This window comes from Melospiza melodia, chromosome 2 (assembly GCF_035770615.1).
Source record: "Melospiza melodia melodia isolate bMelMel2 chromosome 2, bMelMel2.pri, whole genome shotgun sequence".
Taxonomy (NCBI): domain Eukaryota; kingdom Metazoa; phylum Chordata; class Aves; order Passeriformes; family Passerellidae; genus Melospiza; species Melospiza melodia.
This window is the reverse complement of record NC_086195.1, coordinates 122458061-122480164: the sequence shown is the minus strand read 5'-3', so window position 1 is coordinate 122480164 and position 22104 is coordinate 122458061. Positions and strand designations below refer to the sequence as shown.

Sequence of the window (22104 nt, the reverse complement as noted above, 5' to 3'; positions counted from 1 at the left end):
TATAAAGTAAATCTCCTTGAGTGCATAAAGACTGAAAAAACTGATCAGAAGTGTGATCAAGAGTTTTCTCACTACTCTGGCACTGCTAATAATGATTTACATGCCATACATTGGAATTTTATTTCAAATTTCCTCTTGTTCATGACCAGAGTTTTGTACCTTCACTGAAGACAGGGACTTTAGGAACATGCTGAATCAATGACAGCAATCATAGAATTTATAAATACATTTAGAGACCTTTTACACAGGTTCAATTAATTGCTGTGGGGAAAGACAGCAAGAACTGCTGTATTGGCTCAGACCAAAGGTCCACCAACTAGCTCAATATCCTGTCTCCTGCAGTCCTCAACAGCAGACACTTATCAATGAACAGAGGTGGGGAAACGTGTATTTTCCTAGAACACTCTCACAGCCCGCAAGATCATAATGGTTTTGAGCCACAGGCTGTTCTTCTGAAGTTGACACTTCATTTTTAAAAAGGCTTTCTCATCAGAGGATGATGCATAGCAAAATTCAATTATAGCCAGGTTAGAGATTGCAAAAATTAGTCCATCATATCAGCTGGTTATTAAAGAATATTTTTCAATCTAAATTCTCAGCTCAGGAGAAAATTTTTGAACTATGCTGGAGTAATTTGTCTTATTTTCTCATTCCCTCAGGAAAAGAAGAGGGATGTGGTTTGATTGCTATGGATTGTGTATCCACCTTGCACATTTTCTCTTGGCTCAGAATGGTTAAGGGATTACAGCAGACAGAAAGGAGCCCGACATACATGCAGTCTTTTTTAATATCATCCATTCAGCAAAGAATAATTTAGAGAGAAAAGGGCAAGGCCTTACACTGCATGCTGACATCAGTACAAGAAAGCAGATTGATCTTGACATGATTAAGCCAGAGTTTCAAGCAAGATTTTAATAGCCAGTTGATATTTGAATTTTCTGTTATTGGGAGTGATCATCATTCAAAAAAGGTAATATGCCAGACCCTACAAGGAGCTGCTGCAAAATGGACAGTGGTTTAAGGATGCAACAGGAAAGAGCAGGCAATAGCAGCAACATTGGTCAGCAAGAACCCAGGAAAGAAATGATGGAGGCAAGTGCCTGCAGCAGTACCTGTGCTCTGGACAGTGTGTTGCAAGGCAAAGATAAATACATGCATATCAATAATAGTATGCAGGACAGAAGATTTGTGCAACATTTTTCCTAGAGGGTTTTTCCCTCAGTTCCCTCAGGAGGTCCCACCTGTTTTGTCCCCTGGTCTGTCTGATGTCAAGTGGCATCACTGTTTGATAGAATCATAGAATGCCTTGCAACTGGTTCCAAACCCCCCCCCAATGAGCAAGGACCTCCTCAGCTCTGTCAGGCTGCTCAGAGCCCCCTCACACCCAACCTTGCATCTGTCCTGGGATGAGGCATCTGTCACCTCCCAGAGCAACCTGTTCCAGAGTTTTACCCCCCTCATCATAAAAAGTTCTTGTACCTAGTCTGAACCTATCTTCTCTTAGTCCTACTGCTACAAGTCTACTAGAAAGTCTGTCCCTTTCTTTATTGTAAGTCCTCTTTAAGTACTGAAAAGCTGCAAAAGAAACTGCCAGTGTTCCCAGAGCCTTCTCTGTCTCCTTGGAGTGGTGCTTCAGCCTTCTGATCATCTTTGTGGCACTCCTCTGGACCCACTCTAACAGGTCTGTGTTTTCCCTGTACTGAGGACCCCAGAGCTGGACACAGAACTGTCGGGTCTCACAAGGACACAGTGGCAGGGACCTGGCAGGGATTAACAAGACCCACTGGCCAGGTTAGTGATAAGTACATCTGTTTTGAGCCACTACTGTGATTTAAAGCAACCAGAGTGGCTTCTGTACTTGACTCAAGATTCCTCTTCAGGACTGCCCATCATGGAAAAGAAACAGGAAATGTCCATGATTTTAATTTTCAAAAGCACAATTATGATGAGCACCAAATTGCATCTTCTCTTTTCTCAACTGTCTTTTTTTTTTCTTACATTTCAATTAAATCATGGAATACCTTGGGTACCTCCTCATTTTTATCCCTGCCCTTCTGTCCCTACTCTGCAAAGGGTCAGGAGGCTGGTACTCACTGTAAAGAAGTAGTGGATGGTTTTGAAATTTTCATGCCACTCTCAGCCATCTCGATGGCCAGTTTTATCTCCATCTTTTTGTACAATGACACAAGGCTGGATTTGGGCTGGTGTTCCCGAATTAAAATTTTCTTCAAATACTTATTGTCAAACTTCTTAAATCTGCAAAAGAGATACCAAAATCAAAGTGTAGAAAAGGAAATATGTTTTCATTTCTGTACTACAAGCTGATCTTCATTCAAATGCATATATCTACAATTCAGTGGTGGAAACTGAATACAAATTAGAGGCACCTGTGGACTCCTGAAGGCCTGGTGAGCTGAGACCTTTAGGGGGATATTTGGCATAGTCTACTGGTCCACAGAGATTGCAGAGCCCGGTAGACAAAAGAAAGAAACAAGCTGCAATCAGAGCAAAAAAGAGGGCTGCGTGTATGTTTGCATATTACACTGCCACATTTGTCAGAAAAGAATACGGCCAGTCTCCATGCCTTTGTACTAATGTTGCATTATAGAAGGACATAACAGCAGCAGCTGCTCTTACTGTAATCCTGGCCTATTCAGCCAGCCACCAATGAGGCTCTAAGTGGCCCAGCAGTTACAGTAGTTAGGGCCCATTACATTGCTGATAATTTTGAATCCTGACAATTAGAGCAGAGAAAATACATTTCTTTGTATTCTGAATAACAGAGAAATTGAAAGGACCCCAAAATACTATGTGCTTGCAGGCTGCAGATTGTAAAATATTGCTATTGTGTGGCATAATTTGAATGTGAATGTGTGTGGGTGCCTTGGAACAGGTACATGCTTTCAGGCAGACATTTAGCAGAACAACAGCAGATCTTCAGCAGAGCAACAGTTCTGTTTCTTTCAAAGGAACAGTTTACCACAGCAAGGTAAGGTGCTCCACGATGCTGGGAAAAGCACCACAGGGTTTGTATCTTTCTTTCCTTAGCAAAGGCTGTTTTTTATTCATTAATAGCAGAGGAAGGTACACAAATATTTGCACGGGGATTACAGCTCTTTATGTTTCTCTGTGTAATAAAAAGCCTCCTGGATTTTCATTGCTTAGGTAATTAATTCTGTACACAACTTTAAAGCTGCATACAAAAGTTTAGGGAATACTTTTTAATACAATCTTCTTATATTAAATGTCCTCAGACATGGTGTGTTTTTTGAATCTGTCCATGAACCAAAACACTACATTTATGGCTAGTTCAGGGAAAATTCTCTGTTCAGAGCTATCAGGTAGATATGGGACAAATGGATGGCATTTACTCACAGATATGTGTAAATGCAGCTATTTAAATGGATTTACTGCTCCAACAGAGATTTGTTCAATTTGTTGACTGCACAGACAGTGGTGTGGTCCCAGCAGATGGATGTCCTAAAGCTATTTCTGTACTCAGAACCAAGAAGACATTTCAGATTCTGGGTATGCCCTAGTACATTATATCATTACTTCCCATTGGGACAAGAGTTGGATGCAAACTAGTCATCCTCTTCCCCCTCTGAATTTCTGATTTCCATAGGGAGAAACTTGGGAAGACTTGCCGCATGTCCCAGCAGACACCCTTGGCTGGATTACTGGAGTCCAACGCTGAAAGTCAGACAAGATTCCAGCACAGAAGCCTAGGCAGAACTAGGGATAACTTTTAGCCCACGGCATCATAATAAGATGTTTGGGGGGAAAGAAAAATCAGTCTTTTCCCTACTTGCCTTCACATGCTGTGGTGGTGGCCAACATGTCCACAGGACTCCCTTAGGGAAAACTTAAAGGAAACAGATCTATCTCTTCTGGGCAGAGTTTGGAAGAGCTGCAAAGCTTCACAAAACCACCTCACACTGCTGATGGAAGGGACAATGTGGGACCTGCATTTCTGAGTAAAGACTAGCTCTGCTTATGCTACTGGCTGTTTAAATTCAAACACTCCCTTCAGCACTCTTATTTTAGATGTTACTGAATGCAAAGACCTGTAAGGGATCCTTTTTGCTATGGAGGCTCACAGCAAAAGCCAGCAAAGCACTGAGACCATGTGGAGCTTATGTTCTAAATCCAGAGTTAAAGAAGTGTTTCCTGGGACCTCAGATTTATACCAAGGGTATGCACAGGCTGATGTCTGCAGCGTGAGTTCCCATGCTATGTTTTTCTTTCTGAAGGCTTATTTTCTGCTTGTGCAGATCCAATTTAGCAGGCAATGTATGAGCATTGCACTCTCAAGAGTTAATGGTTACTCAGGAGTTCAGTTTCTAGAAAGAGATACGGCACATGACTGCAGCATTTTGATTTCCTCTTCTATTTACCTACTATATTTTACCTGCTAGATAGGTTATTTTATTACATTAGACTGCAATAAGACATACTTACTTATCTCTCAGCTGATAATGACTCCAATGTCCACATATGTCTTCAATACCAGCCTTCAAGTGATCCATCAACTACAAAAAAAACCATGGAAACATTGTAAGTGGCCATTATGAAATGTCCATGTGTTCATTATGAAATGTTACCACAAATCTGCACTTATTGACATGATTTTGAGATTTATTTTTTTAACTGGAGCATGTAAGTTAATTCTGAAAGCATCTACATTTTTCTAAAATCAAGGCAAAGATGCCACTGCGGATGCTTGGCTGCATTGAAAGTGTTTTGATGGAAGCAAAAAATTTTTGGGTCCTTTTTGTCTACTGAACCCAAAATATAAATTCTTGGTTCTGTTTCCCCTCCTCATGCATGGCCTTCCTGGGAGAGGCACAGGGCCACATAACAACACCTTCACCTTGACAGATAAATTCTCTGAGGATTTTGCAGAATGACATGAGACAGGTTACTGCTACCTTCTGTTACTTTCAGTCCTTTTTTGTGCTTGTCCAGCACTATAGATACAGAAAAAGGCCAATTCTTACAGACATGTTGCCATAAAGGGTGCTTTAAAATGCAAGTTCTCTTCAAGGTTCATTGAAAATGTTCAGATAGGAAGAATTAATTTCACTTTAAACTCCAAATCAGTTCAATGTTCTAATTTTGCTAATATCTCTTCAGCTTACATCTGTATGTGTGTTTCATTTTAAGACATAGTGTTTCTGTTGATTTCAAATGTATTCCCTATTGTGAAATGAAAGAATGTACATAGGTTTTCTGTAATGTTAAATCAGATTGAACAACTTCCTGTGATTTTATATAATAGTAATTTGGGAACTGAAGTAAATGTTTGAGAGGATAAAATATCACTACCCAGAATAAATTGAAACTAAGTTTGCAGCTCAATGGTTCAACTCAGTTCAATAGATCTGGATTAAAGACTTTTAAGGCTTCAGTGTCTAGAACTGGTCAAAAGATGGCAACAAGTGTTTCTGACTAATCCAGCTAGGAAGGATGGTGAGTACTTTGATAAACATTACCTTTCTCTTTCTATCCTCCCATGGTCAAAGTGCCAATGAATAAGGGACCTAATACACCATGACACTTGTGGATGATAGTATAATATGATAGTAAATATGAATATAAATGAGAAGCAAGATCTTAGAAAATCATGCCTAAGTTACCTCCATACATTCTTAAAAGCACTGAGCATCCAAATGCACTCAATGCCAGGTCTCCAAGTGCCTCCCTCTTTCCAGCTCTTTCAGAATACCTGTTCTTTTCTTTTTGGGATAGTGGTTGCTGATGTAAAAAACTTACTCGCACATGAATTTCTTCATTGATAGATTCCTTTTTGTTCGTCTTTTTAACATCCAGATATCTGACCAAAGGTCCAATTGTGATTCCCTGTATTTGGAATAACGAGTGGAATTGTTAATTATCTTTTAGGCAAAAATAGAAAGAATGCAAAAGGGGATAATTTTAATCAATTAGGAAAGCTGTGTCTTAGCACAGAAATTAACCATTATTTGTGTGGAGGTCTACAGAAGAGAATTTTAAATCAAAAAAATGTTTAAAGGGTTTTTTTTAGTGAGAGTCTATTTATTGGCATATTCTAATAATGTAAATTAACTGTCTCTTTGGCAATCATCTTCAAAAGAGGATTCATTTGAAAGAAAATATTATCTTTGTGAGGTCTTGAAGTCTTAAAACCATTTACTTCAATATTTTCAGAATTAAAAATTCCAGGGTTTTTTCACTTAGAAATGGTTTTCATTTTTTCCCATTTCCTTACTGCACTGCTGCAGAAAACCATTTTAAAAGTGGAAATAGAAACAAATTGTTTTTTTCCTGAAACATTCTGGTGGAACCTAAGTGCCTTACTTATCACAAGTGCATAGTGCCCCACTGGCACCCTAGAGGATCTGAGACTTTGGTATTGGAAAATGCAAAATATGGGTTGCAGAGTTCTCTAGAAATTTCAGTTCTTCCAGGTACAGCAGTAAGCAAGGTGAAATAACTCAAATATCTAAAATAGACACCTATACTTACAAATGTGACTTATTCACTTCATTTTTTTAAATATTCTTTTGCAAAGCATTTCAAAATATTTGTATTTGGTCCCTAAGACAGACAAAAATAAAAGTATAAAATTCAAAATCTGTCACAGAACAGACATACTGTTTTCTGGTCAGTTTGAGATACACCACAAATAAAGAATGAATCGCTACTGAAAGGTAAAGCTAAAAGACTTCTTAAATTGGAAGTACCAGGAAATGCATGTGGAATGAACATAAATAATTTTGGACACCAAGTGCCCTCTCCCCTGAATATTTTAAAAGATACAAAAGAATTCTTGTATTACCTAAAAGCTCTTAAAAAGGCTAATTACACAATACAGTGCTAAATCTGGCCCTAAAACACAGTAACTTGTCCTAGCCTAGGAGTGAATTCAATGCTATTTTCACTATGAAGCTTTCAGTCACCTCTAGTACATGAAAGTTATCCATTAAGAAATATACATACTTGGATGAACACCGTGAAATATATAACCACAATGGTCGCAGTGATGAATAGTTTTCTTCTGGGGAAAAGATTCACTGGAAGCAAGAACGCAAGAGAAAAGCTGCTGGCTCCTCGGAGGCCACTGTAAGAAATGATGAGTTGGTCTTTGAAGGTGAAGGGATATGTTCGGAACTTGTTACTGACGTAGAAGAGAGCAAACACACCTATGAAGGGGGGAAAAAACCCCACAGCTATTATCAATCAAAGAGAAAAAGCAAATATTAAATATTAAAAGCAAAACAATTGTTGTTTTGGGGAACTGTTGACAACCCATGTTTTTTTTCTCTTTTTGTTTCTTGTAGCTTTTCTTTGACCAACTGCTAAATTTGGCTTGTGTGAAATATCTCCAATAAAATACTGGGGTTCCTAACAGCTTCAGGATTTAAATTCATTAACACAGTTTAGAAGAGAGATTAGGGAAAATATTAACTTCCTATACTTATGTTGCATAGTTTCCTCCAAAGTGTTCTGGAGAAAAGAAAAACAACTGGATGAGAGTTTTCCCTGTGCCCTCCCTTGCAATGTTTCCTGCTTTCTGTACAGTGTCTGCCTAAAGTGTTTGAACACTGCTTTACCAACAAGTCCTGTGGACAGGCTCACTGAAAGACAAAGAATAACAGCATTTAAAATTTTAATCCTTGGGCTTATTGTGACTCTAATTCTTTGTTTATTTCTCAAACTTAATTTTATTTTAATAAAATTTAAAATTAATAAGTATCTGTGGCTGTGTAAAGACTGCAACTTGTCTTTATAGTGTAATTTTAGCAATTGTTTGATTCACTTCTTCATCCTCCATAAGAAATATATATCTTATGTTTTATGTGGAAACCATTAAATTACTGACATAAAAGCTGACAAATGCTGATAACTGATGTTATTTTACACAGCTGTCACTGATACACTCAGATTATTAGAGGTAAAGCCTGTAACAGCATCCTCTTATGTAGGTTGCTGGATATCACTTTATGCAAGACCTTTTTTGGCTACTTATAATTATGTTAGGCATCAGGTACTCAGAATGAAACAGCCTATGTGAGGTATCAACCTCAGGCCATGTCTCCTTACTTTATTCAAGTTTCAGAGAAAATGATGTAATCATTTTAACACACACATTTAGCAGAAAATGTTTAGTCCTTCCTCTGTAAAGCTCTAGCACTCCCCTTGGTGTCTGAGAGAAGGATGGACATGTGGCCGGAAAGCAGCTTTTATATCAGGAGAGCATTGTTTCTGTCTTAATTAGGAGGATATTTCAAAATGGGAAGCAAGCCTTTAAAAATTCAGATGCCACACTTGGTCCAGATACAGCAAGAAAATATGTAATTACTTCCTTTTTGCTACCACCTCCAGAACACCAACCACCAGCCTTCTTATTCCTTCTCCCTTCTCAGCATTACTGTCAACCCATCCTGGACATAAGGAGAAGATGAGAAACTGTGTCTCACAACTTGTCTGACATCATCTATGAACTGCCCTGACCATGCTGGAGGAATCTGTCCCACAGGTCAGGGAGTAGGACACCTTTGCAGGAATGGGACATACCATGTGCAAAAATGGAGTAATTTCATATGGGCACTACTTTTTAGCAGTTTAAAATCTTAGACTTGACTTGTGATTAGTAATAACATAGTGCTGTTGGCCCACATGTGGTATAAATCCCTCTTCAGTTATCTATCAGTGCTAATTTTCACCTTCCCTCTTTTCCTATGCCTCCAGCACCCCCAGCCCAGGACCTGTAGTGTTATAGCACTGGAACTGTGATGATATACATTACCTAATTAATGAGTTAATGACAGTGTGTTGTGAAATCATTATGAGGCCCACTTACCCAGGGGGCATATAGTAAATAAAGACATAAACATCTCTATAAGCATAATCATGACAATATTTTAATTTTGCTTTTAAAAGAATCAATTTTCACCCAAATGTAAAGTCTGTGCTTGGAGAGATTTGTGTGGGGCTTTTTCGCCCTTTTTCTCTGTGTGTAGATTTGTGAAATTTGCTTGTCACTAATATAAACTAGTAAATTTGTTGTTAAAGAAGTTGTGCCCCACAGACTTTTCTAACAAAATTTTGTGCCAAAGATTTTTTCTCATAGATGCAGAGAAGGTTGTCTGCAAGAGTTTACTTACTCAGTGTCCGCCAAGTGAGGCAGAAGAACAGAGTGAAGCAAATGAAGGCCCAGTTCCATTCATGGTTCTTCCCCACTGTAGACACTCCCATGAACACAAAAATCAGGGTCTCACTGATGCTGCTTAGCATCTTCATGAAATATTTTATTGTGGTGTAAGAATTCTGGGAAACATTCTCCTCCACGTATTTTTTCATTGTCACTGCACATGCTGTCATCCTGTACCAAGCAAAACATCAGAGATCAGCCATGATCTGTTTTTCTTTTCAGTTAAGGACAATATCAGCCATCATTACCTGTACTCTCCACCACCAGGTTCTGACCTTCATCAAAACAAGCATTTTATTTCTCCAGTAACATTAGTTATTTCATTAGCTAGAAAAGGATCTTCATTCAGGTTTACAAATCTGTTTTACTTATAGGATAAAGGAAGCAAACTAGTCGGCCTTTCTGACAAGGAAGGGAGGGTATCACATTCCAGCTCAAAGTCCATTTTATCCTGAATGCCTAACATGGAGCCACCAAGCACCAAATATTTGTCTCAAACAACAGGCAGGTCGGTTCTGTACCAGCCTGCAGGTGGATCAGTTAGAGGGACATAACCTGCCTCTGGGTGACATTGTCCCTTGAGGTGGCAGTGCAGATCATGTAGCCCCGTGCCAGGGCCAAAGCTGCCATGGCTCCCTGGCAGATCAGCAGTGCCAGGGCAAGCTGCAGGGCTCTCCAGCCACAGCAGGAGAAAATTAAACTATCCCACAGAGGTATCCTCCTCCCTGCAGTCACCTAGGGTGTGTGGAGTGTGCCTAAGAAGGCAAAGGGATGTTTTGCATCACTGTTAATGAAGACTAGAGCCTGTGTCAGAGGCATCAGCAGCCACCCAGCACAGACTGGGTGGCAATCACATGGAGCAGCAGTCTTTGATCAGCCCTGCTGAAGGGGATTTCCTTTTCCCCTCTGCATTTTCCATAAGTAACACACAGATTGAGTGCTATGCTAGTAACATATTCCATCACCTATCTAGTTTCTACTGGTATGATTTTAGTCTCTGGGGGCCTCTTGTAATGATATTTTCCCAAACTTGTGAATTCAGAGAATGATGATTGTTCATTAGATAACCTTCCTCTAGTTTCAGTTCATTTAATTTCCACTGAAGAAATCTCAAGGGTATCCTGGTGGAGCTGAGTCATTTAGCATGTCCAAGGACACTTCAAGACAAGGCCATTAGGCATTAATGATTAATACTGTTGACTTTCAGATACACATACATAATAGATTTTCATGATCCAAGTGAAAAATGAACGAATCCTCAATAATTCAGAAAGGTGGCAATAAGTTTCCATCTCTAAAACAAGCAATAATTTCCTCAATGAAGCAGTAAGAATAATAAATCCAAATTATATTTCCATTCTTAAATTACTTATAATTTCAGAACTCTAATGAAAATAAGAAGTGAAAGAAATTAAGAACTATGTAGTCTTGTGCAAGGAGTAGGTGGAGAAGCAGTATTTCAGTCAGTGCAGGTAGGAAGAGGTCCATATGGTTTCACTGTTCACTGCACAGTACATCAAATCCTGCTCAACTAAAAGTTGCCAGTCAGCTCAATTTGAGCATTTGTGTTGGGTGTACAAAACACAGCACAAGACTCATCTGCTTTGTCTAATTGCTCAAGATAATCTATATCCAGTCTAACTACTTATTTAATATGTTTAAATATTCAAATACTGCTTCCCAGGACCATCCTGCAAAGGTTATTTTTATAAAGGCAATTCTGCTCTGAAGCTGATTAACCCAGGGATCTGCAGCCTGGAGAAGAGAACCCTTCAGGAACACCTTATTTCAATATTTTGACTTTTAAAAGAGGCCTATAAGAAACATGGGGACAAACTCTTTAGTAGCACCTATTGCCATATGACAGGGGATAATAGTTTTAGACTAAAAGATTTAGGTAGATTTAGACTAGATGTAAAGAATAACCATTTTACAATGACAGTGGTGAAGCACTGGAAGAGGGTGCTCAGAATGGTGGCAGACATCCCACCTGTGAAAACATCCAAGGTCAGTTTGGATGGGGCTCTGAGCAACCTGATCTAGTTGAGGATGTCCCTGCTCATTGCCAGGGCATTGGACTAGATGGCTTTTAAATGTCCCTTCCAACCCAAACCATTCTGTGATTCTGTGAAATCAGAGCTTCACAAGGTGAGGTGAGTAAATGCACCTGTCTGGACATCAGCAGCCATATGTTTGTATTTGTCAAGTTTAAACTGGTTTGCCCTCTACAAAGGGAAGCACTTTCTGCAACACGAGGTCACCCAAGGCCCATCATGAAAGCTCAGAGCCAGCAGAGTGCCATGCAAAGCTGCTGCTACCCACCAGCTGTGCACTGAGCCAGCAGCACCAGCTGGAGCATTTGGCAACAGGAGGTCTCCACCTTCTTATGCTGCACCCTGCAGGTGGGCTGGTTTGGGTGGTACCCTTGCAAGCCACTTGCCAGCAGCTTTCTCCTTAACTCTCTCACTTCCATCCCTATTCCTTCCTTTCTCTTCCAGCTCCTTTCCTGCTGCCATCCTTTCCTTCCCACAATTCTCACCATTCCTGCATTTACTCCAGTCAAGAACCTAAAGCTTTCTCTCTGCAGCAGGCACCCACGCCATCACATACTTTGAGGAACATGTCCCCAGCATTATAGCAGTATTAAGCTATCCTGACCACAAAAAAAAAAAATGCAATATTCATATACATGACCATAAGTATGTATGTGTAGGTGATGTTCTCTTTCACCTGTTTTTCCCCCAGTTTCAATCCCACTGATGGTGTACAAATGTAATACAATTCTAGTGAATGGTGTTAGGGCTGATGTTCACAAAGAACTCAGATGTGCTTTCTTATATTTTCCATACCCATTGTTTTATGGCTCTCTTTGAATCTGATGGTGAAGCTGCTTAGAAATAAATACAGATAAACGGCTGTAGTATCAAATCATTCTCTGCTGCTGCAGAGATCTTATCAGAGATAGCAGATGGATGGTGGCAGCACTGGCCACTTTACACACAAACAATATGTGAATTACCGGTACTTTTGCCAACCCCCCTCGGTAGAATATCTGTGCCTACATTGACTGTGGGTTTGCTTTTCCTAGTCACCACTGCATTTTACAGATCTCTAAGAATCTGTGCACTGCCTCTCTAATGCCTGCGTTGCACCAACCTTGAGCAAACCACCACAAAACAGCACCAGTTCCTCAAAGAGATCATCCAAAAAGCCGTAGGGAGTACTCACGCCAAAATGCCAGAGATGTAAAGGGTTTCAGCAGACAAGTATGAGAGGTAGCTGAACATGAAGACCAGCAGGGGTTCGATGGAAGAGACGTTGCGGGTGAAACGAGTCATGAATGCTGAGACAAATCCAAACACGATGCCAAACAAGACTCCACCCAGCCCCACCACAAAGAAGCGAGCAAAGCCAGCAAAGACATCGATGGATTCAATTTCTTCATACCTGTGCATCTGGGTGAAGGCAATGAAGATGTTGTATAAAACCTACATGTGAAAAGAAGGAAACAGCAGTTGGGCATCTTTTCTGAACCTGACACCTATTTCATAGGTGAAATAACGTGTGTGTGTTTAGTGTCTGTGTTTGCCAGAAATTGCTTTAGGCAGATCAGCAAAGTAACAATTGAAATCTCAGCTGGTTCTTAACAAGTCTCAGAAATATGAGTCCATTAAGTGTCCTGAAAAAGAGCAACCAAAAAAAAAAAAAAGGGTAAATGGCTGTGGAATAGTAGTAAAACAGTAAAATACTGGGGGACCACATGACATTGAGAAATAAAAAAAAATACCCTCTTTTCTTGGTTTGTTTGAGAGTTAATTTAATTTTTGGTCTTTGTAGAAGAGGTTAAAAGCTCATCTTGGTACCTTAAATACCATGGAGGCTCTATCCTCCATGTTCTCCTTCTGACTCAGGCTGGGGCAGGGCAGGGACTAAGAGTCACGTATTTGATTTAAATTCCATTTAGTTTGTCTATAGCATCAGCCAGTAGATTTGACAAACTTGATCAGATGGACATGGTAATGTTACATGTTTTTCAACAGCACTTGACACATAAATATCATGAAACATCACTGAGAATAGGACTGGGAAAGGAAGATGGTAGCCTCAGTTTCATTCTCTAGCTAGGTAAAAAAGCCTCTCTATCATGACATATTTGGAGTTTGGTGCTACTTAACCACCTCCCCAGGTAACCACCTAAAAGTATGAATGAAATGCTGTGGCTCTCTAAATGTTCTAAAGACCCTGCACATATACACATTTTGACTAGAAATCTTGAAATTGTTAAAATCAAAATAAAATATCAGATTAGAAGAAAGATTCAATTTAATGCAAATTATAATTTTATAAAATGTATTATATAATTTGGTCTGAAAAGAAAATATCTTAGAGAAGAAAACTTTACCAAACTTCTATTAACAATAATTTCTATTCTTCAGAAACTGTTAATGAAAAATTTTCAGCATATTTCACTTTCATTCATCTTTTAGAAAGTAATAGAAAATTTCCAGAGTGGTGTAGTAATAAAAAGGCCTTAAAGGTTGCTGACAATCAGTTAATATTAAGTCCTGTCAGATCTGTTTACAGTGACTATGTAACATATGAAAGTCACCTTTCAGTTTTGAAGAGAATTTGGGAAATAACTAGACACCAGCTCTCCAAAGCTATTGCACTAAAGCATTAGTTTGAAAACAATAAATAGACCAAAGTAATTTGCATTTTATGGTTTTCTTTGGTCTTTCTTCTTCATCTAGTTAATTCCAGAAGGTTATTAAGAAGACTAAGGCAGGTATTTGCAGGTAGAAGAGTCAAGCTCATTAGGATAATAATTACTGCTCAGCTACTATCCAATCTTAAATTGCTGCTGGGGACATATAACCTTGAGCTGTCACACAGTCTGTTCTCCAGGAGGCTCACTGCTAATAGCTCTGGGAGACAGACAAGGCCTGACAAAATATTTCTTTTAAGAGAATACCCAGGACTTCCTTTTCCTAATGCCGGTGTATGAAATTTGTCACTTCAGCGGCAGATAAGGAAAAGAAGGTTCATGTTTTCACAGTAAGCAAACCTCACCCTACCTACCCTATAGCTTTTCATTTCAGAGCCTGTTTTCTCTCTATTTCCCTTTCTTGTAGACTTTGACCTCTTCCTAAGACTTGTGATTCTTTATAAATGACACCACAACATAAGTCTCTGTTGACTTACGAAGAAAGATTCTCAGCAAATGACTTAGGAATTTTTTTCACTTTTCTAGTTCCTAAATCCATATGATTTAACTGATTTGGCATAAAAATGAAAGTTATGGAAACGTGACATAATTTCTGTATTTTTCTGTAACAAGCTTTGTGGGAGTAAACTGTTCTGTACCATAACCTGCACTGTGTCATATAAGGAAGGCTCAGCTAAGTTACATTGCAGTGTTTATACCAGTAAATGGATTACTAGAATTCTTCATATATCAGGAAAGCCTGAATGAGACTAGGAGGCTTTTCTTCACACAAAAATAAGGGACGGATTGATAGTGGTCTCATGTAGCAACCCTGAGAACATCATGATTTGGGTTGCTTGGAGAGGATTTTGTACCACTGGGCAGCTCTCAGAACCACAGGGAGGAGCAGAGAACATGACACTGCTGCCACAGAGGACTCCCCAGGGACTGCTCCATGCTGCAGGTGTCTGTGTACAGTTACTACACACACAATCCACACCAGAAGCATTGGAAGAAGAGATTTTCAAGTGACTGCCTTAACCACCAACACAGGCTGTCTTGATAATTCTTTCTTACCACCCTAATTCTTTCTGACTATTGTAGTTGGTTTTACTCTAATGGCAGTGGAACAACTTTTACAGCAAGAGAAGAGAAGCAAATATCTCTATCCTGCTATCTAGCATCCAAACTAGTGATCAAGGTCTTTCTCAGTGACATCAGAGGCAATTTCAAATCTCCTCAAATAAAGTAATTTTACTTAGGTCTTCAACATGTATTAGATTTAACTGTTCTGCTGCTTACAGAGAAAAGAGGATTCCATTAGAGAATACAGCCAGTGCCACCCATTTTGAGTACAGCATGATATTTAGGTGTTCTCAGTATTTCTGAAATCAAGCCTTAGAGATGAAGCAGTCAGGGAATATTCCAGTTCCTGATTTATACCAGTGGCTCAGCTCCTTTTCAGAAACAAAATTGTCTGTGTATATGTGGGAGAAGAGCTTCAGATGGCTGAAACACTGCACAGCAAAATCAGGGTATTCCACCAGAGTTCAGTCTTGAATAAGACCTGCACTGGATTTACAATACTCTTTTTGAACAGGGCTTTGAAATTCCACTAATGTATGATGTATCCTAGGTCCAGCCCTGATGTTGTCTGAACTATTCTGATGCTAACAGCCCACTCAGAAATAGCTGGGAAAAGAGGTAATTAACACCACTTGGAACCTTCTTTTCTCCATCCACATACATGGCCCTACTGAGGAAAAAAAGAAAACGTACCAATGGGTAAAATTAGTAAATCATCCATTTTCTCCCACCCCCTTAAGGCAAAGTCATAACTTCTAGATTATAATTCTAATTCTACAGTCTGTTATTTTGAAATATTTTTATATACCAGCATATTGAACTAAATATAGGAGACAGAGCTATTGTTGCCCCACATGTATTACAGAAGTTGAACAAAACTCATACTAGTTTTTCCTGCTGGTGAAAAAAATTGTTCAAGCTGATAAGCAGGCTGGAGAATACCAGGGGATATTTGTATTTAAACAATAAAAAAATATGTATGCTTAATATATCTTGGTGATATTATCTTCTTCAAACACTTAGAGTTAACTCAAATGAAACTGTTAAGAGAGAAATAGAAGGAAAAGGTAAGAGAAGACACCTGAGATAAGTAGTTTTAAAGTCTTGGAAAAAAGTGGGCTATCAGAGAGGAGACAGCCACCTGCTGGATTCCATTCAGGTGACAAATACTTCAGTCTCCTTGAGCATGAAGCCAAGTAGAGATTTTGAAAGCCCAAATGCCCAGAAAGGGGGTGAATGGTGGTTGATGCAGAGATGCAGTAGCTGACAAAGTGATGGCAACGCAGCTGCTCTGAGCCCCAAAGATGGGAGTGTGGGGCAATGGGAACTCTCAGTGGTGCACCAAACATACCCCATGTACAGCCCTTTCATCTCCTTTACTAACACACCCAGGGCTGCTGAGGAGTGCCTAAATCCACTGTTTTAACAGGCTTTCTGTCACTGCACATTTGTACTGTAACAGGATCCCGACTGGAAGCTCGGGTAAATGCCAGCAGGAGTTTGACCCACATGAAAAATAGCTGGGAGAAAAGCAAAGGCAAGGTAGTGAGCCCATCAAGAAAAGCATGAAACAAACTCTTCCAGTATGAAAAAGAGGCGTTAGATTTTTGAGGTCAGTATTTGAGGGAACCAAAAAGACAGTTGTAAGAGATAGACTCATTGGGGATTTTTCTGTTACAGCTGTAGCACCCAAGTAGTTTGAACATAAATGAAATAACACTTGTCCCTGAGTTCTACATCAGCCCTGTATCTCTGCTCACCAAGAGGAAGGATTTATGATCCTTAGGCTGTGCCTGCAAGTTACTTTGCTCCTTTTGCTTTTCTCAGTACTGGCAAACTGCACTTCTCCCATGAAGCCTTTCAGCAGTGAACTCTGTACAGATTTTACAAGTCCCATTTGGGCTGTACCTCGTGTATAGCAGTATCTGAATAGTTTTTATGTGCTTTAGATTCCTGTGATTTAAATTCTGTAAAGATCTTATCTAGTAAAACTCCTTAACCTGCTGTTAACTTGTACCACATGAGCAGTCCTGTTGGTTTCTGAGCAATAAACTTCCTGCTTGAAATTTCTTCCTTGAAAAACATATGTTTTAAATGTTCTTGTCATTTCTGCTTACAGCTAGAATTTCAGGTTGCTCCAATTTTAGCAGAACTAATGAGATAAGGGGGAAAATATTATCAAAAGTAGCTTAAAAAAACACTCTTATTAAAAACAAAAAATCAACAACAGCAAACAGACAACCAACCAACCAAATCTTTCTTATTCAGGAAACATTATTTCTGGATATTTATGACAAGACAGCCAAAAAATTTAAACATTTGTCAGATGTCAATATTTTTTATTGATAGAAACAGAATTATGCGAAGTTCTTAGTGGCATTTGGAATTCCTGTCTAAGGTCTCTGGTGAAATTTCTGGAAGGGGCTGGAGCACAGAGCGTGGCCCCGGAGGTTATCCACATCTGGTTTGCTTTTCTTTTTTTTTTTTTTTTCAGAGGACCCTCTCAGGTATATGACAAGGCAGGATCTCCTGTATTTCTACCCTTGCTGCCTTCAGTCTTTAAGCAGTACAATTTTTCTGTTTATTTGCTTGCACAATGTCAAGAACATTCCAAGGTCCTACACTGATCTGACCAGAAAAATCAGCTGAAGCTTATCCATTCACTTCAGGGAATGCAAGAGCACATCTCACATGTTTGTGGGTGTTTCCCTCTTCCAGCAGCTCTAAAATACATGCTTTGGAAAGAGGTAATCTAAGATGTAATTTTTGCATGCATGAAAATCCCTTGTGTATAATGAAGCATAAATAAAATAAATAATGTATTAGGATCTCCTGTGTTCTTGTCCTGTGCCCAGTAACCCTAGAAGCCAAAAGAGTCCAAAGAGAGGAAGACCAGGAGCAGAAACAAACTCACCACAGTTATGCCATCATTTAGCAGTGACTCTCCAAAGATCATCATATAAAGCTGCTCGTTAACAGAGGCTTCTTCAAAAACCACCAGAGCTGCCACGGGGTCCACTGCTGAAATCATGCTGCCAAAGAGCAAGTTCTGCAGCAGGCTCAGGTCACTCAGGCCAAAGGCTTCGATCTGGCAGACTCCATAGAGCGAGAGGCCAATCCCAAATGAGCTTAGCAGAGCTCCCAGAACAGACCACCACAGAATGGATCCAAAGTTTTCAAAAAATGGTCGAGTTGGCATGAAATAACCCTCCTCCAGAATAATGGGTGGGAGGAGATACAAGAAGTAAATACTACTGTCCATCACTGGTGGAGATTTGTGATGGGAAGCAAAGATGATTGCTCCTACTAGTGCTCCAATGGCAATCAGGATGCAGCTTTCAGGCATAAGTTTTGGTAATCGGTGAAAGATGTGAAAACCTTGAATAAAACATTAGAGGATTATTTAAGTTTTTAAGTTACTTTGTCTTCAGACAGGCAGCTTTGGTCTAAGGATTATGGAGGTAAAAACAGGCAGTACTGTTCCCTTCAAAACTAAACATTCCCACACTTGTATCACTAAAGCAGGGCAAGAGTTTGACAATGAATTTCTTCTCTTCCTGCTGCCCAGCTCCTGGTTGCTGAGCAAGCAAGTCTGAGTTTAGGCTCCAGTTCTGAAAATGCAGAAACTTCTTTGAAATGATCCTCCACAATTTAGAAAGAAAATATTCTTTGAGAATCCTTACTGCTCACCTGCTACTGGCTTGTCCAGTCACTATACAAAGAGCTGTGTGATCATAGTGTGAACAAGATGTGCCTGTACTAAAAATGTTAGGATTTTTTAAAATTTACAAGAATGAGAATGATGCAGACTAAGAAACCTTTAAATCCAATATCTGTGACTCCATGTTTGACGCTAGGTCCGCCTTCATCTTGCAACTCTAGAAGGTTCTGCTATGACAGTATTTCTGTGACCCTTAAACTATCAGTTTCCAAAAGCAAAAGAATGTAATTTTTTTAGGACACTATTTTTTTTTCTAAGAGGTATGTTTATATCATAACTCTACTTATCTGCTTTTTAATTTAAAAAATTATTTTTAAGTCTTCTTCTAGTCTTACAGATAAGGGGATTGTTTTGCCTTTCAAGATCTTGGAAATGTTTCCCACCCTTAAATATTGAAATCCAGAAAGAAGATAATACCTGAACAAAACATTGAAAACTTTAACAGTTTGGAAATCTTCTTCCCTGGGTATCCAGATTATTCAGACTAACGCTTTCTTCCAAATATATTTAAAATTAACAGCTCCACACTTTTCATAAAAAATAATGTTATTTGAAAACTCACAGTAAAAGTAACAGGTCCACCTGGGAGGCATCACACAATTCTTCTAAAGTATCTGTTTCATGCGCAAAACGAGAATATTGTGTAGATGTGCCATATGTCAAGTTTTGTGCTTTATGGATGATAAATAAAGAATTTGGTCGATATGTTTAATATTAAAACACTCTGCTGATGCCATAACAAATTTAAATTTTGAAAATTTTGATTGTTATGTTACCAGTGAAAACATTTGTAGGAATCAGATTGAGGGCATCAGCTGTAATGAAACTAGCAAATCAAGGATGGTGGTAATGATTTTTGTCAGCTGGGTGACTATGACAGGAAAAATGTTTCTCTTAAGGCCACCTCCAGAAAAACATCAGTCTCACCTACCAGCTTGGTCTAAGGAAGAGTTTGAAAATCCCACAAAAAGTTCAAAAGAAAGGGGATATCTTATATGTACAACTCTTCACATCATTACCGTCTTCATTTATTTGATATTGCTGCATTAATTCTAAATGGTCGAAATGAATTCAGCCCAACCATGCAAATGTGTAAGACATGATGAGCCTTTTTTTGCAATATTAATTCCTGTTCCTATTGCAATTTCTGCTCCCTGAATTGCATTTCTCCTTTCAGATACCCACATGGAGCTCTAACAGAAGCTAGATGCATTGCTATGTATTCAAAAGATACTTAGCCTACATCTCTGATGATCCACACCCTCAGAGACTCTCATTCTCTCTCCCCAGTATTACTTTTCACACCAACTCCAAGGAGCAAATATGTAAAACAAAGACTCAGAGGGAAATATTTCCTTTTATTCATACAAAGGAAAAATGCTTTACACTTTCTCCTCAAAATTCAGTACACTTGAAGTCTCAGTCTGGTGTAACTGATTTCTGCAGCTGTGCCAGGTTGCAAATTCCGGTATCTTGTGATCTATAAGGAGTAAAAAAATGAATGGACAGCACTGTGTCAGGGAGCTCTGTTGCTATTTGCTACTCACAGCCCAAGAGACCTGAAGATTAGAGGTCATATGTTAAGTAAGATGGAATCATTCTAAGGTGGAATTTTGGCACTGCTGTGGTAATGAACACACCTGTTCTTTTGACAGACACAGTAAAATCAATCCCAGCTACAAAATGAATGAAAGTTTCTTGGTTGTATTGTATTTTTTTTAACTTCTTTCCAAGCTAGGAGGCCCCAAGATCCCATTTTCTACTTACCTATTTTTGCAAAAGAGGCAAGGAGGATCCAAAGGGTAACTTCATAGGGAATTTGCACGTAGTCATAGTCCAGTGTGAAAACATGTAACCTCATATCTTCAGAAGAGTCAACAGCACCACTGGAATCATGCTCATAATGAAGCAAGGGCCTCTTGCCCAGGCTGGGCTCAGCCCCATGAGCAGCAGCAGAACAGGATACCACACTCAACAGCAGCAGCACCCTGGAAAGCCTTGCACGTGCAAGCCTGGCAAAGCCCATGTCTGGGGCTGTGACCATTTTATTACAGATTTAGCATATAGTGGTGCATGAAGGTGTGCACACTCAGTTCTGGTGATTCACACTGCCCACAGCCACTTCTTCCTCAAGGCTCTTTCATTTGCCTGTTAGAGGTCATTTTATAGTCCTTATGTGCCTGTCCCATTCCTTGTGCTGCAGACAGACCTGGAGTTTCTGTGAAGATACCGGTTGTGCAGGTTCCACTGACCCAGAAAAACCTTGGCCACTGCATTACCCTGTTGAGGAATAAAAAGACTTTTCCAACTACATAATTTATGCAGCCTCTCTGATTTTTCCACTGTCACCAAAAAAAAAAAAAAAAAAAAAAAAAAAAAAACAGCCCCAAGCAAAAAAGCTTTCAATGCTCACCTTTCAAGCAGCAAGCACAGCACGAGGGAATTGCGTCGCTTGTGAGAGGTGGCGGCAGCCTGGGCAGGCAGGAGAGCCAGCTTCGTGCCTTCCTCTCTTGCCCTCGCTCCCCATCTGCCTCCCCAGCACAAGTGGCACCCCGGGCACCACACCTGGCACGACTCCCTGGTCCTGTCACACCTGGTGACAAAACTGCCCAGCGTGCAAATAAAGGGACTGTGCAGGGCTCCCGGGAGGGACATCTGGTGGGGGACCGCGCAAATTACAGCCTGGCTTGGGAAGGGACTCCCTCCCTTAAACGCGGGTATGTAATTAGCAGGTAATGTCGACGTAAAGAGGAAGGGCTGAGTCACACCACCTGCCTAAAATAGGATCTTGGGTTGTCTTGTATTTGGCATTTGTTTTACTCATACCAGTAAGGCGCCTACTGGGCAAATACATTATCCTCCTCCGGCTGCTCTTATGGATCATTTTTTTTTAATGCCCGCATATTTTCTCCTCCACAAAAACCACCATGTTTAGTGTAAGGATAACAGGATGTGCAAACATAGTGCTGTTAATTAGAGTCTTCTAAAACCTGTATTACTTATCTTAGAACAGAGTGCATTTAATTTACTGACAAATTATTCAAATTCATCAATGATTTGACTGTGTTAGAAGACAGTGCAGATAGGGCAGATGGTGAGAACAGATGTGATACCCCAAAACAAGTAGTTCTGAGGACCCTGAAACCACACTGCATGTGCTTGGGAGGGGATTCCTTCAAAGCATTGGCCTCACAGACTGAATGTCCCTTCATGGGTAGAGAACATCTTCCACTTGACTTTCTGTGGAAGGGATCCAGTGTGTGCAACTGCAATGGTCTATAATGCAAAGCAAAAGGTGACAGGTGGTGACAAGTGGGAAATTTGTATCAAAATGATAATTATCTGAACCAAATCTCCAATACAGGTGGAACTGCAATGTCAAAATTCTCTGTGGTA

At 39.7% G+C, this 22104-nt stretch overlaps 1 protein-coding gene across 2 annotated transcripts in view; it reads right to left on the bottom strand.

The window, feature by feature from the left end:
* SLC9A4 (solute carrier family 9 member A4) overlaps positions 1 to 21253 on the bottom strand; it is a 32060-nt gene extending 10807 nt beyond the window's left edge. Inside the window, exons 1-9 of one of the 2 annotated variants that reach the window (XM_063149826.1) lie at positions 21122 to 21253; positions 20476 to 20988; positions 17902 to 18365; positions 12425 to 12684; positions 9150 to 9367; positions 6982 to 7184; positions 5776 to 5862; positions 4462 to 4532; positions 2095 to 2256 (exon numbers count right to left, since the gene is read on the bottom strand). In XM_063149826.1, the coding sequence (XP_063005896.1) occupies positions 2095 to 2256; positions 4462 to 4532; positions 5776 to 5862; positions 6982 to 7184; positions 9150 to 9367; positions 12425 to 12684; positions 17902 to 18365; positions 20476 to 20752 (1742 nt within the window). In that variant the 5' untranslated portion in view covers positions 20753 to 20988; positions 21122 to 21253. The remainder of the gene's footprint in view (positions 1 to 2094; positions 2257 to 4461; positions 4533 to 5775; positions 5863 to 6981; positions 7185 to 9149; positions 9368 to 12424; positions 12685 to 17901; positions 18366 to 20475; positions 20989 to 21121) is intronic. The other variant, XM_063149827.1, reaches the window with a different exon arrangement.
* Between the last annotated feature and the right edge of the window lie 851 nt (positions 21254 to 22104).